Below are 22405 nucleotides of genomic sequence, written 5' to 3'. Positions count from 1 at the left end.
GCGCTGCTGGGAATTGCAGTTCCTGGAGCCCGTTTTCTCCCGGCCCGGCCCGCATGGCCCTCTGGTCCGTCATGCTCTGCGCCACTGGCCGCCTCCTAGCGGCCGAGTCCACCGCGCTCCCCGCCCAGCCCAGAGGCCGAGGTCCGCGCCCCGCTGCCGGCGCAGGGAACTACATTTCCCAGGGCACCCCGAGCTGCCCCTTTGTGGCTTCTAGGCAGGACGGCCAGCGTGCCCACGGGCCGGAGGGCGATCCTGAGGAGGGGAAGGATGCCGTCGGCGGTATGCGGAGGCCTGGCAGGGTCCGAGCTACGTCCTCGGAGGGGCCGCTATGGGCCCCAGGCGGCTAGGGCCGCGGTCCCGGAGGAGGCCGCTGAGGCTGCAGCGCAGAGCCCCAAACGGCCTGCTCCGGGCTCACGGCCCTCCGAGGCGGCCTGCCGGTGGGTCCTGCTGGCCCTGGTGACGCTGCTGGCCTTCGCCACCCGCTTCCATCGTCTGGACCAGCCACCTCACGTCTGGTGAGTGACGGGCGGGACTCGGCGGGTACCGTGGTAACCTGGAAGGAGGGACGCGTCCTCTGATTGGTCGTGGGGCACGGAGGGGGCGGGATCCACAGGAGGAGGGGCGGGGTCGCGCTGGAAGGGAAACTGAGGTTTCCGGTGTTTGCCCCTGGCTAATAGCAGTCTGAACCTTTGCTGTGGCAGTGGGATTCTTGGGATCTGAGGAAGCAGCCTGGATGCCTTCCAGGTTATGCTGCAGGGTCTCACCTGGCTCTCAAATTGTGGCTCTTAAAGAGCTTTCCAAGGAGAACCGGAAATCCTTAGTACTGAATTTCCTAAGGTGTGAGTTCCTGATCTGCAGAATTTCCAAGTTCAGTGGAGGGGGAAATTCTTAACTGGGTACCTTGATCCTTGGGAGCAGGGACAACTTGGGTGTCCCGGGATGGTGACAGGGGTTCTAGGAAGCAGATCTGGGGCCATCCTGTGAGGAGATAGTTATTTTCTGAAAGATTTTAGTTTGTAGAGTCAGTTGCAGGACTGAAATATGGTCAGATTTCATTAGATGAGCTTAAAACGTCGCCAGCTGGGAGGAGGAAAAGTTTTATACAATCTGAAGATGGTTTATTTGTTTGGCCAACAAGTGATACCATATTTTCTCATTATCACCGAGGAGAAAGTTAGTGTTGGGGTGTTAGAAATGGAACTCCTAAAAAAGCGAGCACACTAACAAACTGCTAGTTTGTAAGTTAATAAATTAGCTTGTTGTTTCATGAGTTTTGGCAGAAGACATGAGACTCCTGGGTCAGAGACAAAGGACATTTTACCACCACACAGGAAGCAGGATGAATAGTGGCATGTTGGAGTCCGTTTCCCTTGTCCCCGCAAGTCCCACAGGGTCATGCTCTGGGCCCAGATGGATGATTGCACACAAGTGGGTTTCTTTGCAGCTTTGAGGAACAACAGCTTGGGGAATGTACTATTTTATAGCAAGCAGTAAGCAAACTTACTTTTTGTCCTGATGAGTGACATTACCTCTTTAGTCAAGGTTGCTTGGTGTAAACACAGCTCTGAGATATGGCCCAGGTAAAGTGCAATCAGGGCCTTGCATTCTTGGCATACCCAGGAAGATGTGTGGACGTACAAGAGACTCACGGAGGATTATATCTCCCAATAATCTCACCCCTCGATCCTACACTGTCTTGGTTTCTAGCAAATTCTCACATGAATATGCAACTCCATTGGCTACTCTGATTAACTTGACTGACAGAGGCAGGAACCAGATCTGTTCAATTTGTTCATTTAATGAAGGCTGCTTTCATTTCTAAGCAGCAGGTTGAGGCCAACTTGTGCTAATCTCAACCATGTTCCCCAGGGTTCTAGATCCAACCACCTGTGAATAATTAAGTGTACAGATCAGGGGTGAGGAAAGGACCAGTAGGTCTTATTTTAGATAGCTGGGATATAATCTGACCATTCAGTGGTTGAGCGTCGACCTAGGAACCAAGAGGTCCAGTTCAATTCCCGGTCAGGGCACATGTGTGGGTTGTGGGCTCTGTCCCCAGTAGGGGCATTCAGGAGGCATCTGATCGATGATGCTTCTCTTATTGGTGTTTCTATCTATCCCTCTCCTTCTTCTCTAAAAATCAATAAAAACACATATATATTTTAAAAAGTCTGAGACCAGTATGTTATCCATTATGATCTCTGCACAGGTATTTAGACTGACTTCTAATCTTTGGTGTCATTGTCAATAATTACAGTGGGTCCTCCATTAAAAAAAAAGCAACTTTCATGCCCAATGGGAAGACATTCTGTGGCCCACTCTTCCTAATATATTACCTGAAGGGGTTCAGGCCACTCCAATTCAGGACTTTTGTAAATTTTATTTGGATCACCATGAAATTTGATTTAGATTGCATTACAGTAGTTTGGTTAAGCCACATGGGCAGTGAGTGTCACTGAGTTGTTGCAGCCTCAGTTGTTATACAAGGCATAACCTAAGGCCCCTAGAGTGTCAGGAGCATATGAATTTGTATTAGATTGAGAGAAGGTTGTTCCAGTTTGTGTGTTTGCACACATATGGTGTCTGTGTTTGGGAGTTGATACTATCAGGCACGTCAGAATAGTTCAAGATAGGCCACATCTACGTGAGTTTTTCTGATTTCATAGCACACTGACAAACTCAGTAGAAAGTCAGATTGCCAGCTACAGCTGCCACCTGATTGAGATGGACCATATGGATGTTTACCAGGCATTGGTTCTGGACCTAGAGGAGAAAGGATCATTAATTGTTTTCCTTTTCTTTAGGTTTCCTGAGGCCTAAGATGTTACCTTCCCAGCTTCCAAAATTGTTTCTTTTTTTTTTTTTAAATATATTTTATTGTTTTTTTACAGAGAGGAAGGGAGAGGGATAGAGAGTTAGAAACATCGATGAGAGAGAAACATCGATCAGCTGTCTCCTGCACACCTCCTACTGGGGATGTGCCCACAACCAAGGTACATGCCCTTGACCGGAATTGAACCTGGGACCTTTTGTCCGCAGGCTGACGCTCTATCCACTGAGCCAAACCAGTTAGGGCCCAAAATTGTTTCTTTTCTTCCTCTGCCATCATATAATTATATTAGGGTGTATCACTTTAGTACCTGTAACTTCACCTTTTCTCCAGGTATCCCTTATAATATCCAGACCTTTTTTTGCCAAGACCATTATTAGAAAATTGGCAGAGACCAGATGAGTCACTGTAGGGGGCTTGACAAGCAGTGCACTCAACCAAGTGGTCATTATCTTTATACTCTAGGACCATGTCCCTCCAGCTTCCGGTGACTAAACTAGAATTAAGTTTGTATCCCATAGATGTCCCTAGGCTGATCTGGGGTTGCTGTTAGGGAATCATGCCCATGAATGGTTTGGGAAGAATCTCAAGTTTTCAAAATAAGTTTATGCAACCCTCTACCCCTTTTATCCTTACCATTACCCAATTGGTGGCCAAGAGGAGGTGGACCGTTTCTGGTGCTGACTACATTAGGTGACAGAGCTGTTTTACTAAGGTGTGTGAACCAGGGGAGAGTAGAGTCAGAAATCTTTTTGAGAGGACTGTTCAGTCCTTGACAATATCAGGTGCCATGGATGCTAGGGAGTGTGGAATGTCATCAAATATCTTGACTATTGGCCCATTATTGGGTGGCCATTGCAAACAAATTAAAAAGGCACCATTGTCAGACTGTGGATGCTTTGGCTGAAAACATGACTTGGTTTAGTTTAAAGGTCCACATTGGTGTATCTTGAGTCAGATGATTGTACTGGCAGCATCATCAACACCGTAATCTGAAATGAGGCACCAATGATACTCCAGAGGGGTAACAAAGTCCTACTGTAGTCACTTTCCTTGGAGCAGTCAATGCCCCGTGCAATTGGCTTCCTTTACTGAAAGACTAACAGGCCAACTTTTGGCTGCACAATGCAGTGATGGCTTCAACTTCAGAAACATATAGTCCTTTACTTTGCACCCAGTCCACGATAGTAGATGTGTTTCCAGGCCTGGTGCAATGGCAGCAGTCTGTGGCACAAGTTTGATCAGCAGCTTAATTCCAGTCAGTCTGATCAGATGTACCAGCCCTGACCATGGTCATCCATGTGAGTGATCCAGGTTGTCCTATCAGTAGGCAGCATGATTTTCCCTGCAGTTCTTGGCTCCAAAGAGGGATGTTTTAATCTCTCAATACCTAGTCTTCCAAGTGGCACAACAGATGGCTAGGCCAATGGCAAGTGCCCAAGAATAAATATAACTTGTCCGTTCCTTAGGAGTATTGCCCAAGACAAAGGTTGTGAAATCTTCCAATTCAGCCCATTATGCCCATCACCCCTTATTGCAGGCAGCCTTCCGGAGTTGTCACGGGGGCAGGATGACTGCTGCTGCCAGTGGACTCCATCAGCTTTTAGTTTAGTCTAACCATCAGTGAACCAGGCACAAGCATTGAGAAGAACCTCTGCATCAAGGGCTCCACTGAGACAGCGGCTTTGCTTTAGGTGGTGGAGAGAAAGGTAGTTTTTCCCAAAGGGAGAGCTACCATCTCTTCATGTAAAATCAAAATGTCTAAGGCCGGGTCAGCTATACTCTTCAATATACCATTTCCATTTGACCAGTGAGGCTTGTTGAGCCCTTTCCTTATTAGGCATAGATTCCAAGTTGGCCCACCTCAAAGTGGCAGGGGTCCTAAGGCCTTCATGGCAGGCACTCAATTTCCACAAGAGCTTAATTAGTATGGTAGTAGGTTGATGGCTGCCCCTTAAAAAAAGTATGTACTTGGTGCCTGCGTCCAGCAGGGGGCGCTATTATCATGGAGAATTGCCTCTGGGCGCTCCAGCTGCCCATTCCGTCTTTAAAGCTGTGCTTTCCCTTTCTCTTCTTGGGATTGATATATTTTTTTTCCTGGACCAAGGAGGGGATAGTATCAGCTCAGCATGTGGCAGTCCCTGAATGGGATAATCCTCCTTGACACTTACGGGATCAATACCAGTTATACATTCAGCAGTGTAAGCCACAATAATGGTGAAGAGCACTACCCATTAGGTCACATTATCTTCACTTTCCCACTGGGAACTTGGTTCAAACCTTCCAATTGAATTGGGCATCAGTAGCAATAGTGACAGCCACACAGAGATCACACCATTCCCCAGTAGTGAGTATGGAGAGTGCTGGATGCAGGGGCTGGAGGAAGTTTTTTCCTTCTTTAGTCCCTTGATAAGCTTGGCACCACTTCCTCCTCAGTGTACTGCCATGTGTCTGGTGAGCCCGGGGGCTTAGGGGCCCTTTTCTTTCAGTCCCTGCACACACTGCTGTGGCTGTCCATGCACTCCTCAGCACCTTTGGTAACCCCTGCACCCAGCAAATCCTCCTATCATGGGATTGAGTAGGGAGGGTGGAGATGTGGGCCCCTGATTCCAATAGAGTCTTGAGTTTGAGTGCCTCTCCTCCCTGGAGTTGCCCAGCATGGTAGGATGGGTGTGTATGGTCTTCAGCCCCCTTTGGGGACAGTGAGACCTTGGCCTACCTTTAATCATCTTACTTTAAAAAGCAGCTGAGGTTATGGTAGAAGGGGAGGGATCATGGGACACGGAGGGAGAAAATGGCTCTGAACATCTAAGCAAGTAGCATTTACGTTTGCCTTGAGTACACAGCTCACCCAAAGTTTTCATTTCACCTAAAGTTCTACAGTGAATATTAAGGTGCTTACTGCTGGCACCATTGATATAAGCTTCAGAGACTTCTTGATTCAGCAGCCACATCCATATTGCCTTTGGGCAGGGGCTCCTAGGTTTGCTGCCCATGGACATGATCACATCTCTTCCTCCTCCCACCCAGAGGAGAGTGAGCAGTAACCAAGGCTTAGGCGGTTGGTTTCAATCCTGCCTCTCTCTCTGCTCAGCCTCATGCACAGGTAGGATAGTGAGGACTTTTACTACCTTCCCTGCCTATCACTGGGCAAGAGCATTCACTACCAGATTCTGGGGAGTCTTCTCATATCCTCTAAACCGGCCTGTGTGTGTGTGTGGGGGGGGGAGGTCCTTGTCCTTTCTCTTATAGAAAGCTATCTCTCAGTATCCTATGCTTGTCGCCAAATACTGTCAGGATCTGGGAATTTTATTTTATCCTACTTGCAAGCTAAGAAGTTAGCCTGTCACGGTTCTATGGATGCTGGCAGAAGACAAAGTCCTGGGTCAGAAACAAAGGACTTACTTTTCGTGGCACAGCAAGCAGGGTGAGCATCAGCACATTGGCATTGGTTCCCTTTATCCCCAATTCCATGTGATGCCATGGGTGGATGAATGCCTGCATGTACACTGCGCTGCATCAGCTGAGGAATACTGAGCTTGGGGACTCCGCTGTGTTATAACAAGCAGGAAACAGACTGCTTCTGTTACAGAGGGAGACGCTAACTCTTCCCTCAAGGTTGCTTGCTTAAACATAGCCCTGAGCAATGGCCCGAGTAAAGAGTTGTCAGGGCCTTGCATCCTTGGGACACCCTGCAAGGTCTGTGGGAGCAAGAGAGATCCAAGGAGGACTGTTTCTCTCAACACAAGCATGCAATAAAAGCCAAGAAGAAATGTGGATACTGCAATAGCAGGTCCTCTATTAACGTTGATTGACATAGTCTCGTTCATCGTAGTTTTGTTGTAATATCGAGATGCCATAGGAATTTAACTCTTGTTTATATCAATTATCCTATGGTAAAATTGTTTTTGTTATACATCATTTTGCTTAAAGTCACAGAACCTATTGACGATGTTAAGTGTGGACTTACTGTACTAGTTTTACCTGGGACACTTTTGAAATGAAAAATCTCATACCCTTTTGTTAGTAGGTTTCCAAACAGACTTCATAGCTAACCACACATGCTGGTTCAGTTTAAATCGTGCCCAGCATGTGTGAGACTTTTTAGTCCATAGAGTTTTTTCATGTGTGTCATCTGAATTGAGCCCTAAAACCTCCCTGTGAGTGATCATGGCAGATGCTGTTACTGTCTTCATTGTGTAGATGCGAATGGATCTGGAGAAGGTGAGTGATTTCGCTAGGCCATGCTGTTAGGAAGGGCTGGCGCTGGACTGGATCTCTCTTGCTGCAGATCTGTTTTGTCACACCGCTTGGAAGTTATTTCTCCCTTGGACATCACCATTTTTGGGAAAAGCATCTTTTGCCTGTTATGTTGCAGGTCAGTAATGAATAGTTACGGAAGCTGGCCTGGAGATGGGATAGTCACCAGAAAGCAACCATTTCTGAGCTGCAGAGAGAGACTGACAAACAGAAATGGCCAGGCTCTGCTGGGTAATTGGGCTGCCACTGCAAAGCCCTCATGTGGGGTGTAAAAAGTTTGATGTGGTTTTCTTCCAAGGCTGTACCCTTGTATAGAAGAACAAGACTTTGTATTGTGTTCAAAAGGTAATGTGTTACCCGGCCAGTGTGGCTCAGTACTTGAGCATTGACCTATGAACCAGGAGGTCACGCTTGATTCCTGATCAGGGCACATGCCTGGGTTGCTGGCTCAATCCCCAGTATGGGGTGTGCAGGAGGCAGCCGATCAAGGATTCTCTCTCATCATTGATGTTTCTCTCTCCCTCTCCCTTCCCCCCTGAAATCAATAAAAATATATTTATTTAATAAAAAAAGTTTTATGTTGTTGTATAGAAGAACAAGACTGCACTGTGTTTAAAAGATAATGTGTTAGAATCACTTCTTGCCTTGCAAAATTATTTGTGCAGTGAGAATATATTTTAGACTCTTAACTTAGTAAGAAAACCCTCAACTTTTACATAATAGTTCATTGTAATAAGACCAGCAAGTTCATAGTTAGCAGGTTAATTACCACAGGTTGATAAACAAAATCAGACTTCTGTAACACCATGGTTTCTAGGCTCTCTCTGATCAGTTGCCCACAATGTAGGTTGTGATTATAGTAATTTAATTTCTAGTAGCAAACGTAGTCTCAGAGTTTGAAGTTTAACAGCCTTGGAAGAAAACCCTTACTACAAACCTTTCTATATTATAAGAAAACTCTGCCTCTTTAAAATAAATAGAAACTCAAGATACAGAATAAGTATAGATTCAACTTAAATTTATGATAAATGGTTGGTAAATATTTGCTAACTTTTAAAAATTTATCTAAATGAAGTTTAATGACCAGCTTGATGTCTTGCTTCCTCAAATCACTATGTCAAAAACTTTTTTTTTTTAATTCACATTTTCTCATTAATTGCTTGAAACTCATAGTCTTTGGTTTTAACTGTAATTTTAATCATGCTCTATTAAGGCTATTTGGGTTGTATGATAACTTAAAATTCTCATTTCTCTTTGTTTTTCCTTTAGTTGGGATGAGACTCACTTTGGAAAAATGGGAAGTTACTATATCAACCGTACCTTTTTCTTTGATGTACACCCTCCTCTGGGAAAGGTAAGCAGTGGTGAACAACAGCCAAGTCTTGGTTTTGGATTTAATTTTTGGCCTCGTAGAAAGAATTCCCTGACATTCCAGACCAGTTGCTTTCATGAAAAATCTTTGGTATTTTTAGGGGTCCTCTGGGCTCAGAAATGGAGAGAGAGTCCATCAACTGATGGATGGATAAGCAAAATGTGGTATATCTATACAGTGGAATATTATTCAGCTATAAAAATGGAACGAAGTATTGATACATGCTACAACATGGATGAAACTTATAAACAGTATGCTAAGTGAAGGAAGCCAGACACAAAAGGCCACATATTGTATAAGTCCATTTATATGAAATGTCCTGAATTGTCAAATCCGCAGAGACAGAAAGAAGATTAGTAGTTGCCAGGGTCTGGGGGGGAAGGGGGATTGAGGAGTGACTGCAGATGGGTGCGGAGTTTCTTTTTGGGGCGATGAAATGTTCTGGAATTAGGCAGTGGTAATGGATGCACAATCTTGTGAATAAACTAAAAACCTCAGTATACTTTAACATGGTGAGTTTTACAGTACAATGACTTTTATCTCAATTGAAAATAAGAAAAAATAAATGGAGAGAAAGAATAAAGCTTGGGAACCGACCTCTGGAGAGGAGGCTTTTTGTAGGAAATCGAGCTTACTCTGTCAGCCTGTGGCTTTTGGAGTCCCCTTGCGATTGGCACAGTGAAGACGGAAAACACTGGCTGATTTGTTTTTCCTGAGCCTTCCCTTCCTCACTTCTGGCCCTGTGTGGAGGGAGACACGTGAGGCTTCATTCTAAGCCTGCCTCCAGGGAGTGTAGTCCACCTGCTCCTCTCACTTACCTCCTAGTGGTCCTGTGCTCTACCTGGCTGAAAGACAGTGATGAGCAAATTAGAAAACTGTGAAAGAGAGCAGAGTAGCTTCCATAGGTTCCGAGGCTAAGCCAGTCAAAGCCCCTTTAAGGAGTGAGTAGGGCATTTTCTCTTCCAGTACTGAAGCCCATACCTGACACTTCACACAGATCCCAGCCCTGGGCACCTGGGCTCCAGTCAAATAGGTACTATTAAAGAAATAAAAATGCCTGCACATAGTAAAAAACGTGATCGGTACAGAAGGAAATAGAAGGTCAAAAGCTACCTTCCCTCACATTTCGATTCTTCAGAGGTTACTCTATGGTCACCTTTGTTAAATTTCTTATCTATGCTCTCAGAAACTTTTTATACAAATACTAGAGGCCCAGTGCACGAAATTCATGCACGGGGGGAAGAGGGGGTACCTCAGCCAGGCCTGCACTCTCTCACAATCCAGGACCTTTCAGGGGATGTCCAACTGCTGGTTTAGGCCCGATTCTGCAAGGATCCCTGCAGATTGGGCCTAAACTGGCAGTCAGACATCCCTCTCGCAATCTGGGACCGCTGGCTCCTAACTGCTCGCCTGCCTGCCTGATCACCCCTAACCACTTGCCTACCTGCCTGATTGCCCCTAACTGCTCCCTGGGGGGTGGGGTAAGCCGGGTTAAGGGGCAGTGGTGTTCTGGTCTCTGGTCATTCTGGTCATTTCCACCATTTCGGTCGCTGGGCTTTTATTATATAGGATAAGTGTGTACATATTTATAAACATAAATATTAGTTCATATGAACAGCACATTATGCAAACCGGATCAGACTAAAATTGTTCAGCAACTTGTATTAAAAAAAAAAGAATAGTTTATTGATTTTTTTTTTTTTTTAGAGAGAGGGAGAGAGAAAAACATTAATATGAGAGCAAAACATAAATTGGCTGCCTCCTGTACACCCCTCCACAGGGATCAAGCCTGCAACCTGGGCATGTGCTCTGACCAGGAATCAAACTGGCAATCTTTCATTGTACAGGACAATGCCCATCCAACTGAGCCATACCGGTCAGGGTAGCAACTTGTGTTTTAAACATGATGTTTCTTCAATTCTTTCCACATTAGCACATAAAAATGTACTCCATTCTTTTTAATGACTATATTATTCCATTATATAGATGTGCTATAAATTATTTTACCTCTCTTCAATTCATGGGCATTTATGTTATTTCCAACTTTTAGTCATAGCAAAAGATATTACATGAACATCCTTGTACCTATATATTTTCATAGTTGTACAAGTGTATCTGAAAGATTCTCAGTGGGCAAACTAGAGAGTTAAAGGGACATTTAAATTTGTGTTAGAGATTGCTAGGTTTTCCTGAAAATTTTTGCAATAATATATAGTCCCACCAACAGTGTATGAGGTGTTTGCTTCCCACACCATTGTCAGCACGGGTGTGATTATACTGTCAAAACTTCCAACTTGAGCCGAACCGGTTTGGCTCAGTGGATGGGGCGTCGGCCTGCGGACTGAAGGGTCCCGGGTTCGATTCCGGTCAAGGGCATGTGCCTTGGTTGCGGGCACATCCTCAGTGGGGGGAGTGCAGGAGGCAGCTGATCGATGTTTCTCTCTCATCGATGTTTCTGACTCTCTGTCCCTCTCCCTTCTTCTCTGTAGAAAATCAATAAAATATATTTTTAAAAAAATAAAAAACAAAACAAAAAAAAACCAAAAAACTTCCAACTTGAAAGTAAAAAGTGGTTCATCACTGTTTTCATTTGCATCTTTATGAGTTAGGTTGAACATTTCTTTTTCATATGTTTATTAGTGATTTGTATTTTCTCTTCTATGAATTTGCCCATTTTTCTAGTAGGTTGTTCCTTTCCTTATTGATTTGAATGAGTCTCTTAGTTAGGAAATTAGCTCAGGGCTACTTTTAATCTTGAGGGAACTGAGAAGGAACAGCCTGACCAGCCAAGCAATCTGGGAATGTAGACCAGCACCAGGCAGCTTGTCCTCTGAGACCCCAGATAGGTAGGAGCATCTGCTGTGATGGTCACCTGCCAGTTTTAGTTCATCTGGGTATTTGGATGACTCTGTCTTTCTAATACCTTACATTACTTTGTATTAAATTAATTATATCAAATTAACCTCTGGACCCTGGGATTCCTTCTTTTTATTTTTTTATTTTTAAACAAGGCTTTATAATCACTTACTTCTGAACTTGGGGTCCTATACTTTGACATGGAACTATAGATAGCAACTCTGTTTGGAACTACTTAGAGAGAAGTGTGAGCTGGTTAGTGGTCCAAATCCAGGCCCCCACAAGCAGTGCTACTGGGAGAGGCTTTCCCTCCACACAGCCTAACCCAGTGGTCGGCAAACCGCGGCTCGCGAGCCACATGCGGCTCTTTGGCCCCTTGAGTGTGGCTCTTCCACAAAATACCATGTGCGGGCGTGCACGTACAGTGCGAAGTTGACTTAAAACTTTAAGTAAAGTTTATTAAGTTAATTTTAGGGAACATTGTGGAGTGAAAGAAGATGTAGTGTCGAGGATTAGAAAGGTATGTTGAGATGGTTTGGACATATAGAGAGGATGAACGAAAGGAGATAGACGAAACAAGTATACAAGACGAGTGTGGATGGGCGAGTTGGGAGGGGTCGACCTCAGCGAATGTACCTCAGTCAGATTGAGGATGTTTTTAGCAAAGGCCAGCTTAGGAGTACTCTAATTAAGTTAATAACAATGTACCTACCTATATAGTTTAAGTTTAAAAAATTTGGCTCTCAAAAGAAATTTCAGTCGTTATACTGTTGATATTTGGCTCTGTTGACCAATGAGTTTGCCGACCACTGGCCTAACCGAACACTGGTTGGGCTGGGCAGCCTGGGGCTGTTACAGATGCTTGGTGTTTGCTGGCAGTTTTTATGTTTTCGCGGCTTCTGATTGCTTGTGTGAAAAGAATTTTACACTGTTGATGGCCAAGGAAAGATAGAAAGAGGCTGACCCTCCCGAATGTTTTGAAGGATTCTCGTCATAGTTTATGGTTGGTTTGTTCTGGTTTGGGGTGTGCCAAGGTTGCCACTCTTTGGAATACTGGAAAAAGGAGAAGCCAGTCTCTGGCCTTTTGGCATTTTTCCACTGGGACTATTCTGTTCCCCTCTGGGGAAATGCAGCTGTCTTTTCTCTTTTCTATCCCCCGCCCCCCACCACACACCCCTTCCCTGTCTCTATTCCTGATGTGTAGAAACTTGGCCACTTTTCTGCCTCCTCATTCTGAGTTGGAACCTCATTTTCCAGTCTCCCCAGGAATCAGCCCCTCTCCTTCCCCTCCCCCATAATGAGCTGTCAGCTTTTATTTCATAGCAAATAAAAGAAGGCTGATGAGCGAGCCCCTCACTGGCCCTGCCCTTCAAATTGTGGGATTTTTTTCTTTCTAAGTGTCCAGTCTGCACTGTTCCCAAGAACTTGTCCTTAACACAAGAGAGGATTTGTTTCAAGCAATGAGCTCTATAGACAAAAGATTCTTGCTTTGAACAGCTGCAGGAGAAAATGTCACATTGTCAACTCCTTCTATGGACAGTTGTCAAGGGAGACCAAAGTCTGGGTGCTGCTGGAGGGAAGTTTAGGGGATGAAGGAATCTCCTCTCAAAGGTCTCTCATTGTTTCTGTTTGTTCTCTTTCTCTCAGATGCTGATAGGTCTTGCTGGCTACCTGAGTGGATATGATGGTACCTTTATGTTCCAGAAGCCTGGGGACAGATATGAGCATCACAACTACATGGGAATGAGAGGAGTAAGGCTTCCATACTTGAAAGAGCCTCACTGAGCCCTGGAGCCACACTCACAAATGTTACAGTTGGAAATCCTGGGGTGGTGGCAGGTGTACATGGACTTTGGGGTGGGGGGAGGATGACTGGATCCATGCCCTGTAGTAGAAATTCAGGCGTAGAGACTCAGAACTGGTGTGGGTAAGAAGGGAAGGGGAGGCCACAGGTAATGGAGATTACATAGATAGGAGCAAGCCCATCCTGTCATCTATTATGCCCATGTGAGGCATCAGACTGTAGGTTGGAGAGCAGCCTGGGACCCAGGCAGCCAGGCAGCCAGGAGTCTCCTGTAGTCCCAGCATTGGCCTCAGCACATTGGCAAGCTACATGTTCTTCCTCTCTCAGACCACACTTGCTGGAGTATTGCTTATCTCTGAGGGCCCTTTCTTAAGACCTCAGCATCCCTACACTCCTGGCACCAGGTTCCTACTTCTTTCCCATGAAGGTTTCAGGCACACACAAGGGGTGTGCCAGTCTTTGGAGAGAGGCCATGTGTCCGCTTCCTCTGTTCCCTGTGTCCCAGCAGCAGCCTTGATGGAGCATGGCAGGGCCTCAAAACCCAGCTCTGGGCACTCCATACCTGTAGCTGAATGAAACCTGAAGAAACTGACCTTCAATGTAGAGCTCTCAAAGCAAGTTACATTTACAAACCCCTTTCATTGAGGAGCTCAAACACTTTAGATAAATACAAAGTGCTTATTTGGACAAATTGTTGGATAATTTGCATGGTCATATGATACCATATTAAACAAGAAGTGTCCCATACCCTCAAGTTCATATTCTAAGTGATCCTGTGTCTTCTTAATGACTTTTGAATACCATATAGCATGCGTAATTGGATATAGGCCTGACTCACTGTGAACTTGTTCTGGGAATTGAGAAGGCAAATATGACCCCGGTGTTCCCTTTCACACTAGGGCACATTGCTTTCTGTTAACAAAAGGCGACAGCCCAAATGTGAGAATTTCCACTCCCTTGGGCTTGCCTGTTTGCTCTTGATGGATAAGGTGGAGAGGTACAGAGAAGGCTTGTGGTTGAAAACAAAACAAAAAAACCTCTAGTTACTGAAGCGCAAAGCATTCTTTTTGCTAAAATAAAAATACCACCTGTAGATTAAAGAGTGGTTCCTGGTATGACTGAAGAAAAGGGCTAAGGGAGAAATAACAGAATTCTCTACAATATTAAAACACCTCAGAGAGGTCTTAACTTATGTCCATAGTTTTGTAATAGAAGCTAATGTTTATCAAGTACTTCCTGTGTGTTAACAAACTTTAGGTCATTTAATTTTCAGAGTATAAACCCTTTGAGGTAAGAACTCTGATTCTTCACATTACACAGATGGGGAGGCTGAGTAAAGAGACATGTGACTTCCTCAGGGTCACAGCTAATAGTGATAGGCAGTCTAACCGGCATCCCCCACCTGAAACCAGTGTGCCATCCTGCTCACGCCTCCCTGGCTGAACTTTGCTGATTTCGTGTTAGTGCACAAGTTGGTGCTCAGTGGGAACTAAATGCTGCTTGATTTGATGCCTCACGGTTACACCACCCCTTTCTCATTCATACATGTGCCAGCTGGTTTTAGGTCACCATGTCCTCATTGGGGTCTTCCATCTTAGACCTGAGCTTGTAGGTCTCTGAGCCTTAGCTAATCTGGTTATTTGACTGCTTCTCTTTTCCTCCCGTAGTTCTGTGCGTTCCTCGGTTCCTTGCTGATCCCCTTTGCCTACCTCACTGTGCTGGAGCTGTCCAAGTCCCTCCCCGCAGCACTGCTCAGCGCTGCCCTCCTCACCTTTGGTAAGTTGTCTTCTACCACGTTTCTTGGGAAATTGTCTGCTACACTGTGAATGTAGCTGGAAATCAACACATTTACAGATCTGTCTATGGGCCTAGTTGTTAAGTAACTTTAGGATTGAGTAAATGTATTACAAATCCTATTTTATTCACTAGTAATACTTACTATATATATACTTGTATGTAGCAAGCCTTTACATTATTGGAAGGGAGAGCTGGCATAGATGATCTCCAGTTGTCCTCATTTAAGATTTAAGTTTGGATTGGATAAGAAGATAGGTGTGTGTTTGTGTGTGTGTGTGTGTGTGTGTGTGTGTGTGTGTGTATGTGTGAAGGAGGCCTACAATTCTAATTCTGCTTCTCTTAGGTTACTATCAAGATTAGTTTGTACTCCTTAAACTAATTTTAGCTGAATGCAAGGGCGATGCCTCAAAGTAGCTCGGCAGAAGGGGGTAGTAAAATGGGAACTTACATGTTTTCTGTGGATAATCCTCCCATGGCTAAATGAGAGCTGATCCATGGAAACCGATCTTGTTGCTAGCCTTGTTCTTCTGAAAGTGCATTCATGACCTTACAGAGCTTAACATTTAAGGAAGTCCAGACCACTGTAGTTAGGTATTTTAGGGGTGATTCTGGCCTTGTTTTGATCGATATGTTGCAAGATTATAGGGCTTCTTGGTAGAGGATTGGTGGCTTTTTCTTTGTGTCTTTAATTTCCTTTTCAGTTATTTATTGTCATTTATTTATTTTCTCAGTCAATACTATTTTTAAAGTATCTCCTCTTTCTAGGCCACTTTTATCGGCCTCAGAGGATGAGGAGCTTACTCCCTAGTGGGGCAGATGATAAGTAAGCCAGTAAATTACTAAGTCTGTAATGTAACATTCTAAGCAATAAGTGCAATGTAGAAAATAGAGTCGGGTGAAGAATAAAGTCATGAGGAATGATCCTGTTTTAGGTAGGGTGGTCAGTGAGGAGCTGCTTAAGGAGGTGGCCTTGAGCAGAGACCTGTGTGAAGCAAAAGATTAAGCCATGCAGAGATGTGAGGGAAGAGTGTTCAGGCAGTGGGAACAGCATGTGCGGTGGTCCTGGTATAAGGTGGCATTTAGTGGATTCAAGGAACAGCAAGAAGGCCAGTGGGGCAGGAGTGGGGTGAGTGAGGCAGAGGGTGTTGGGATAGGAGGTTGGATAGGTAGGGAGACCGTGCAGGCTTTGGCATTGTCACGAGGAGCTTGTTAGTCTGAGTGAGATGGGAAGACATTACAGAGTTTAAGCAGGGGCATGATGTAATGAAATTGTGTTTCACTTTGCACCTATCTGGAGAATCAGCTCCCAATATAGACTTTTTACAAAATGGTCAGACTGCCCTCGGTGTGGGCCATTTGTGGCTATATGAGCGGGCGGCAGAACTCACTTTGTAAGGCTGGAAATGAGCAAGAGCCCTCACCTCGGGACTGCTCTATCTGAATGAGTGATGTGATCCTTTCTTGAGTTAAGGGCCTGGAAGACGTGTGGGATACTATTTCGTATCATTGGGCTTTGGTGTACCCCCAAGCTGTGACCTTCCACCTCCCCAATGACTCAGTGGCCCATCTAGTCTTGACTGCAATTAAGCGCAACGGGGACTTATTGCTGGGGTGTTTGGTTCTCGGGGGCCCATCTCTGATCCCATTTTTTGACCACTGAGCTCATGTTTTTCAGACACAGGATGCCTCACTCTGTCCCAGTACATCCTCCTTGACCCCATCTTGATGTTCTTCATCATGGCTGCCATGCTGAGCATGGTCAAGTACAACTCCTGTGCTGACAGGTCAGAAACACCGTCTTTGGGAGTATGTATGTGTGTGTGTCGGGCGGGGGGAGGGAGGGGCGGGGCGGGGAGCGGGGGAGTGAGGTGGTCCAGAGGCTACGGCAGCTCCAGAATTTCTATAATGGCCAGGCACAGGGTAAGTGCCTAGAGGACTTGTCTTGAGGCTGAGTTTAAGGCAATCCAACTTTTAAAAAAACTTAGAATACCCATTTTAGATCATGAAAATAGATTTGAAAAGGTTTTCTATAGATTTATTTTTGCTTTACATAAGACTAAGAAAATGTCGATTGTATTTTTCAAGAATATTATCATTTTTACAGTGGGGGTGGACTTAGATAGGGGTTTGTGGATATTATGGAGGGTCCTAATGCCTTCCCACCAACTTATAAGCCACCCCTTGGCACCAGTGCTGGTTAGGAGATCCCAGGACAACTTTATCTTTCACATTCTCCATCCTAGAGGGGAGGGAACCAGGGTAGATCCTGCTTGGGAGTGTTTGTCTCCCTGCCCTCGGTGGTTGTTACATCCAGCCCTGACCTAACGGTGGGAATAGCGTACATAAAGGTTGGCTTGAATGGTCCATAGCAGTCAAGAGGATCCCTGCAGGCCCTGCAAAGTTCTGAAGCTGTACTAGAGGGCCTCGTCTTCCCCAGGGTAGTCTTTTCCAGATCATCCTTCTACCTCTGAGAGAGAAGAATATATTCATTCTATTCAAACCAAAGAGCTGGCTCATCTGGGCTTTTCTAGAAGTCAACTTGGTTTCACCATGACAACGCTCATTAAATGATGTTATCTCATTAAATGATGTTACGCTAATAAAGCCTGATCCAGATCTCTCTGGCTTTGGGTTATCTTCTGTCTCTGCCAAATTCACTTCCACCTGCTGTTTCTGGAATGCATACTCTGTGCCAGGTACTGTGCTAGGAGCTGGAGGTACAGCGGGACTTAGGTCTGGCTGTTAAGGAGCGTTCGCTCTGGCAGGGGAGGCCGCCAGAAAGTGAGAACATTGCAGCACAGTGTGTTAGGAGCTGTAAGTACAGCAAACCTTGGCACCGACTGCCCTGGCTGGAACCATGCTCCACCGCTTGCTAGCTGTATTACCTAACCTCTCTGTCCTTTGCCTTCCCCATGTGCACTGGTAAAAGAGGATAACAATAGGATCTACCTCATGGGGTTAGCGAAAGTTGAAGAGTTAATTGTGTAGAGACTTGGAACAGTGCCTGACACATGGTAAGCACTTGACAAATGCTGGCTTTGACAGGTCCAGAGGTGACAAAGGAGAGGGCTGACTCAATCCAGTGGCTTCTCTGGATTTCCCTTTGACATCCACGTGATTGGTTATCCCTTGAAGAAAAGCTTCTTGCTTACTTACCCAGGAAAGCATTGATCCCTCTCACAGAAAAAAGCTCCTCCTCACTCCCACCCACACTGTGCTTCCTGCAGTTTCAAGTTTCACAAACCATGCTATTCTTGGAGCCTCATGGTCCCTTGAGGTTAGGAGCCCTCGCATAGAGGGCACAGCACAGCCCCTCAGAGTCAGAGAACCTGTGCCCTTGCCCACTGATGCTCTTGCTTTTGAGTTTGGTTCCAGCTGCCAAACTGAACTCTGTGTCTTGTTGGTTTTCAGGCCCTTCTCGGCCCCCTGGTGGTTCTGGCTCAGCCTGACTGGCATTAATCTGGCTGGTGCTATAGGGGTCAAGTTTGTTGGCCTCTTTATCATCCTGCACGTGGGGTGGAACACCGTATCAGACCTTTGGCACCTGTTTGGAGACCTCAGTCTTTCATTGGTGAGAACCAAGTGCTTGTAGAAATGTCTTTGCTCCCCAGTATTGCTCAGCAGAGCCAGTGGCCTACCTCTGCCTCTGCTGCAGGCACGGAGTGGCTGTGTTCTGGGCCCAGGCAAGCTGGACCAGCTGCTCTCTGTAGGCAGCAGGACGGGGGAGTGGGCAATGGCTGAGAGGCTGGAGTGGTATAAAGGGCGAGGATAACTCACATTCCTGGAATTCATTTTTGGCATTTGTTTCTGAAATGTTTTAAAAATGCTCTGCAAACTACCCAGCTAGAGGATTCTGTCCAGTTGGGCTCATGCCAAATACTGGTATATGTCAGGCGCTGACGCAGGGGACCTTGGGTGAAATGGTCAGGGAGACTTTCTGAACTCACAGTTTTCTTTTCCCGATCCAGGCTTTTCAGATTTGGAAGCCAGTAAGGTTTATTACAATATTGTTTATTAAGGGCTGATTCTGTGCTGGGCACTATGCAATATGCGTTACCTTCAGTATCTCATTTTCTTTTCATAACAATTTTATGTGGTAGGTAGCTATTACCCTCTCTTTACAAATGAGGAAATCAAGACCTAGAGAGGTAATAACATGCCCCATATCAAGGCAATAGAGGCAGATCCAGGGTTCAAACTGAGGGAAGGCAGACTGCTTACTAAAGGCTGCTCCATTGCCTCTGAACCAAGTCCCAACAAGTTTATTTATTCAGAAAATACAGACATGCTATTCTCTAAGTGTGAGACACAACATGCAGATGAATAAAACAATGATCCCTGCCCTCTAGAGACAATGGAGAGAGAGAAATAAGTGAGCAGGCAATTATAGTTCAGCCAACAAGTTCTGTGAGAGCACAGAGGAAGGTGTGACCCCGTCTCAGGTGATGCAGGAGGACTTCTGGGAAGACACTGAGGCCTGAAGTTAAATTAAGGAGCAGTCATCCATGTGATGGGTGGGGCTGGCCAGTACAGGAAGCTCGGGGAAAGTGCAGGGGATCAGTGTGACTGGGATGTAGAGGGGACTGATGAGTGACGATGCTGAAGATATAGGCAGCGCTTTGTTGGTGGCGCAGTGACAGTCTGGGGTCCAGGGTGAGGGCTCGGACAGCCAGCAGGGGGCTGGCTCCTGTTCAGTCCCCGGCATTGTTTCAGTGGTGGGTGCTATGGAAAGCATTTCCACATAGTTTTTCTTTATGGCTGTTAGTTTTTCAATTTTATTATGACTATGACTTATACATGAAAACATATATAATGCACCTGTAAGGTATAAGGAATAACACTGGCTCTGTCTACAGGTGACTGTGGGAAAACACCTGACTGCGCGCATCCTGTGCCTCATAGTGCTGCCGCTGGCTCTCTACACAGCCATCTATGCTGTTCACTTTGCGGTGCTGAATCAAAGGTACAGCAGAGCCTTTCTAGCCGCTCACTCTGTCTTCCTCCTGCCTCTAAGCCCGCGGATGGGCTGTGTGATTTCCTGGGTCTGTGGTTGGGATGACAGGAGGGGACCCAGGGTGTTTTCCTGTTGGTTTTCTCCTGTGTTCTATCGTTTGGGTATCCAAAATGCTCAGAAAGGCCAACACCCTTAGTAAAGAATTTCCTAACAGCCAAAAGCCCCTTATCCCTAAACAAAGCCCCTTGTGTTTAACAGGGATGAGCCGCCATAAGGTGTGCAGTTGGGATGAGGATAGTAATAACAGTAGCACCAGCGGCAGCTCCCATTTAACGAGTAGCTACTGAGTGTCAGGAACGTTCAGCATTTTGTACCCATTATCTCATTTAATCAAAATTACTTTGAAATCTTTAAACCCCTGTTTATAAACGAGGAGCAGAGGCTAAGCCAAGTTAGGTATCTTCCGAAGGCCCCCTCGCTAGTAAGTGGCTGAGTTGGGATTTGGACCCACTTTCTCCTCCTCCATCACCCATGTCTGTCTCCCGATGCCTCACTGCCACTCTGGTTGTCCTTCTTAAACGAGCCGAGCAGGGCTCTTTCTAGGCTCCTGGGAAGTCATGATTTCACTGCACTCACTGGGCTCTCCTCCTGCTCTCCCACAGTGGTCCCGGCGATGGCTTCTTCAGCTCCGCCTTCCAGGCCCGGCTCTCAGGAAACACCCTTCACAACGCTTCCGTCCCTGAGTGTGAGTGTCTCCCCGGCCTGATGCAGGGCAGAGGGTTTTCTGGGAGTTGAATTAGAAAAGACGACTATGATAGTTTGAGTTATTTCGGTCTGTAGAGGGCAAAGTGGGAGAAAGATCCAGTTATTTCCAGTACGAGTACTCAAGAGAGGGGGTGAGGACACAGGAAGTGCAGAGGTAGACGACCTGAGCAGCAAACTCTTTGTCCCTAAAGAGAGACTTCTTCATTGTGGCTGTGAAAACATTCAAGCCAGCTCTGTGGGAAGGCCAACCAGAGAGACTCTGTTTGGACCTGCAGGGCCACTGGTCAGTTTCTACCATGGAGTGCTGTGGCTCAGTTACTATTCACAGGTAGTAACTGAGCAAGCCTTAGCCACGTTGGCAGTGGTAGGTGGATGCCCTCCAGCGTAGAGTCTGATGTAGAGAGTCTCTGCATGATATGACTGTTCGGGTTAAGTACATAAAGTGGGAACACAGGGTGCAAGAGATAGAGTGAGTGGTCTGGGCCTGGCAGAATGTGTAGATTTCAACAGATGGAGAGGGAGGAGTGGGCATATTGGGCAGAAGGGACAGCATGGTCAAGGCCAAGGACAGGGCAAAACTCAAGGCACAGATTATATGCGGAAAAGTACCTGAAAATAAAGTTGAAAAGATAGGTTGGGCCAGATAGTGAGGGTTTGAAATGTCTGGATGAGGTGTTTGGGTTCATTACACAGGCATTGGAGACCCAGTGGAGGTATTGGGCAGGGCGGAGGCCAGGAAGGCTGCGCCTTAGGGAGATGACTCTGGTGGTTAAGTATAGGATGGCAAGGGAGAGGGTGGGAGTGGAGGCAGGAGATGTCCTCTGGGAAGCAGTTGCAGGCATTGAGCTGGGCACAGAGGTAAGGCAACCGGGCATAGACAAGGGAGGTTGGACCGGAAAGGGGGGAACAAGATGTCACTAAGGACCTGAGCCCAGGTGATTGTTTCCTGGGGCAAAGACTGTCTTTTAGTCTCCACAGTGCCTTGTACAGTGCCCAGACCCTGGGCCCTCCCAGACCGAGGAAAGAATGAGAAAGAGGAAAGGCTAAGAAGTCGGTTTGGAAAGGCAGATAGTGAGTTCTACATCAGAGACTTTGACTTGGGGAAATCGTGCAATGGGGCCAGCGGGCTTGGAGCTGAAGCTTTCAAAGGAGGAGTCAGCCAGGTAAAGGGGTGACTAATGCGGTGGCAGTGCTATGACCCGTAAGGAAACTGCAGAGAGAGGAAGAGAAAAAGGCTGAGGTCAGGTCACTGGGGATGGCAGGAGGAAGGGGACCTAGGAAGGAGCTGCAGAGGAGCCATTCATGAGGGAGTATGGGGCTGAAAAGGAGGAACAGAGCATTTCAAAAAGCAAAGGTGGTCATCATTTATAAAGCTGCGCTCAGCTGTGATCTCTTCCATCAAGCCATCCTCTTCTTACTCCTGGTGCAAGAAGTCATCCTACCCTGCTCTGGGCTCCCCCATGTCTCACATTGTCACATCTTTGCCAGAGGACTTGTCCACTGTCATGTGCTCGTCAGTGCATGAAGCTGTTTTCCCCAAGACTGGGCTCGCCGTAGGTGCAGCCAGGCCTGCTCCACCTTGGATCCAAGTGTAGTCGGCACAGTCTGCTGACCAAGTGAATGGACAAAGGAAGACAGGGTGGTCCATCTCTAGTGGAGTGAGACCTCTTTCGGTGGAGTGGGGAATGGCAGGGTGGCCAGAGTTTGAGGGATTGAGAAAAGAGGGACAGTAAAAAGGAAATGAGGTTTACTCTGCCCCTCCCCCCC

At 46.2% G+C, this 22405-nt stretch overlaps 1 protein-coding gene across 2 annotated transcripts in view; it reads left to right on the top strand.

Moving 5' to 3' along the window:
• Positions 1-71: 71 nt before the first annotated feature.
• Positions 72-22405, top strand: part of POMT2 (protein O-mannosyltransferase 2) — a 39822-nt gene continuing 17488 nt past the window's right edge. The window contains exons 1-8 of one of the 2 annotated variants that reach the window (XM_006086952.3): positions 72-515; positions 8360-8444; positions 12966-13070; positions 14790-14898; positions 16595-16703; positions 18331-18490; positions 19776-19882; positions 20536-20618. In XM_006086952.3, coding sequence (XP_006087014.2) covers positions 268-515; positions 8360-8444; positions 12966-13070; positions 14790-14898; positions 16595-16703; positions 18331-18490; positions 19776-19882; positions 20536-20618 — 1006 coding nt within the window. In that variant the 5' untranslated portion in view covers positions 72-267. The remainder of the gene's footprint in view (positions 516-8359; positions 8445-12965; positions 13071-14789; positions 14899-16594; positions 16704-18330; positions 18491-19775; positions 19883-20535; positions 20619-22405) is intronic. The other variant, XM_014454222.2, reaches the window with a different exon arrangement.

Source organism: Myotis lucifugus, unplaced genomic scaffold (assembly GCF_000147115.1).
Source record: "Myotis lucifugus unplaced genomic scaffold, Myoluc2.0 scaffold_34, whole genome shotgun sequence".
Taxonomy (NCBI): Eukaryota; Metazoa; Chordata; class Mammalia; order Chiroptera; family Vespertilionidae; genus Myotis; species Myotis lucifugus.
The sequence above is the reverse complement of the archived record's forward strand: the minus strand, read 5'-3'. Positions and strand labels throughout refer to the sequence as shown.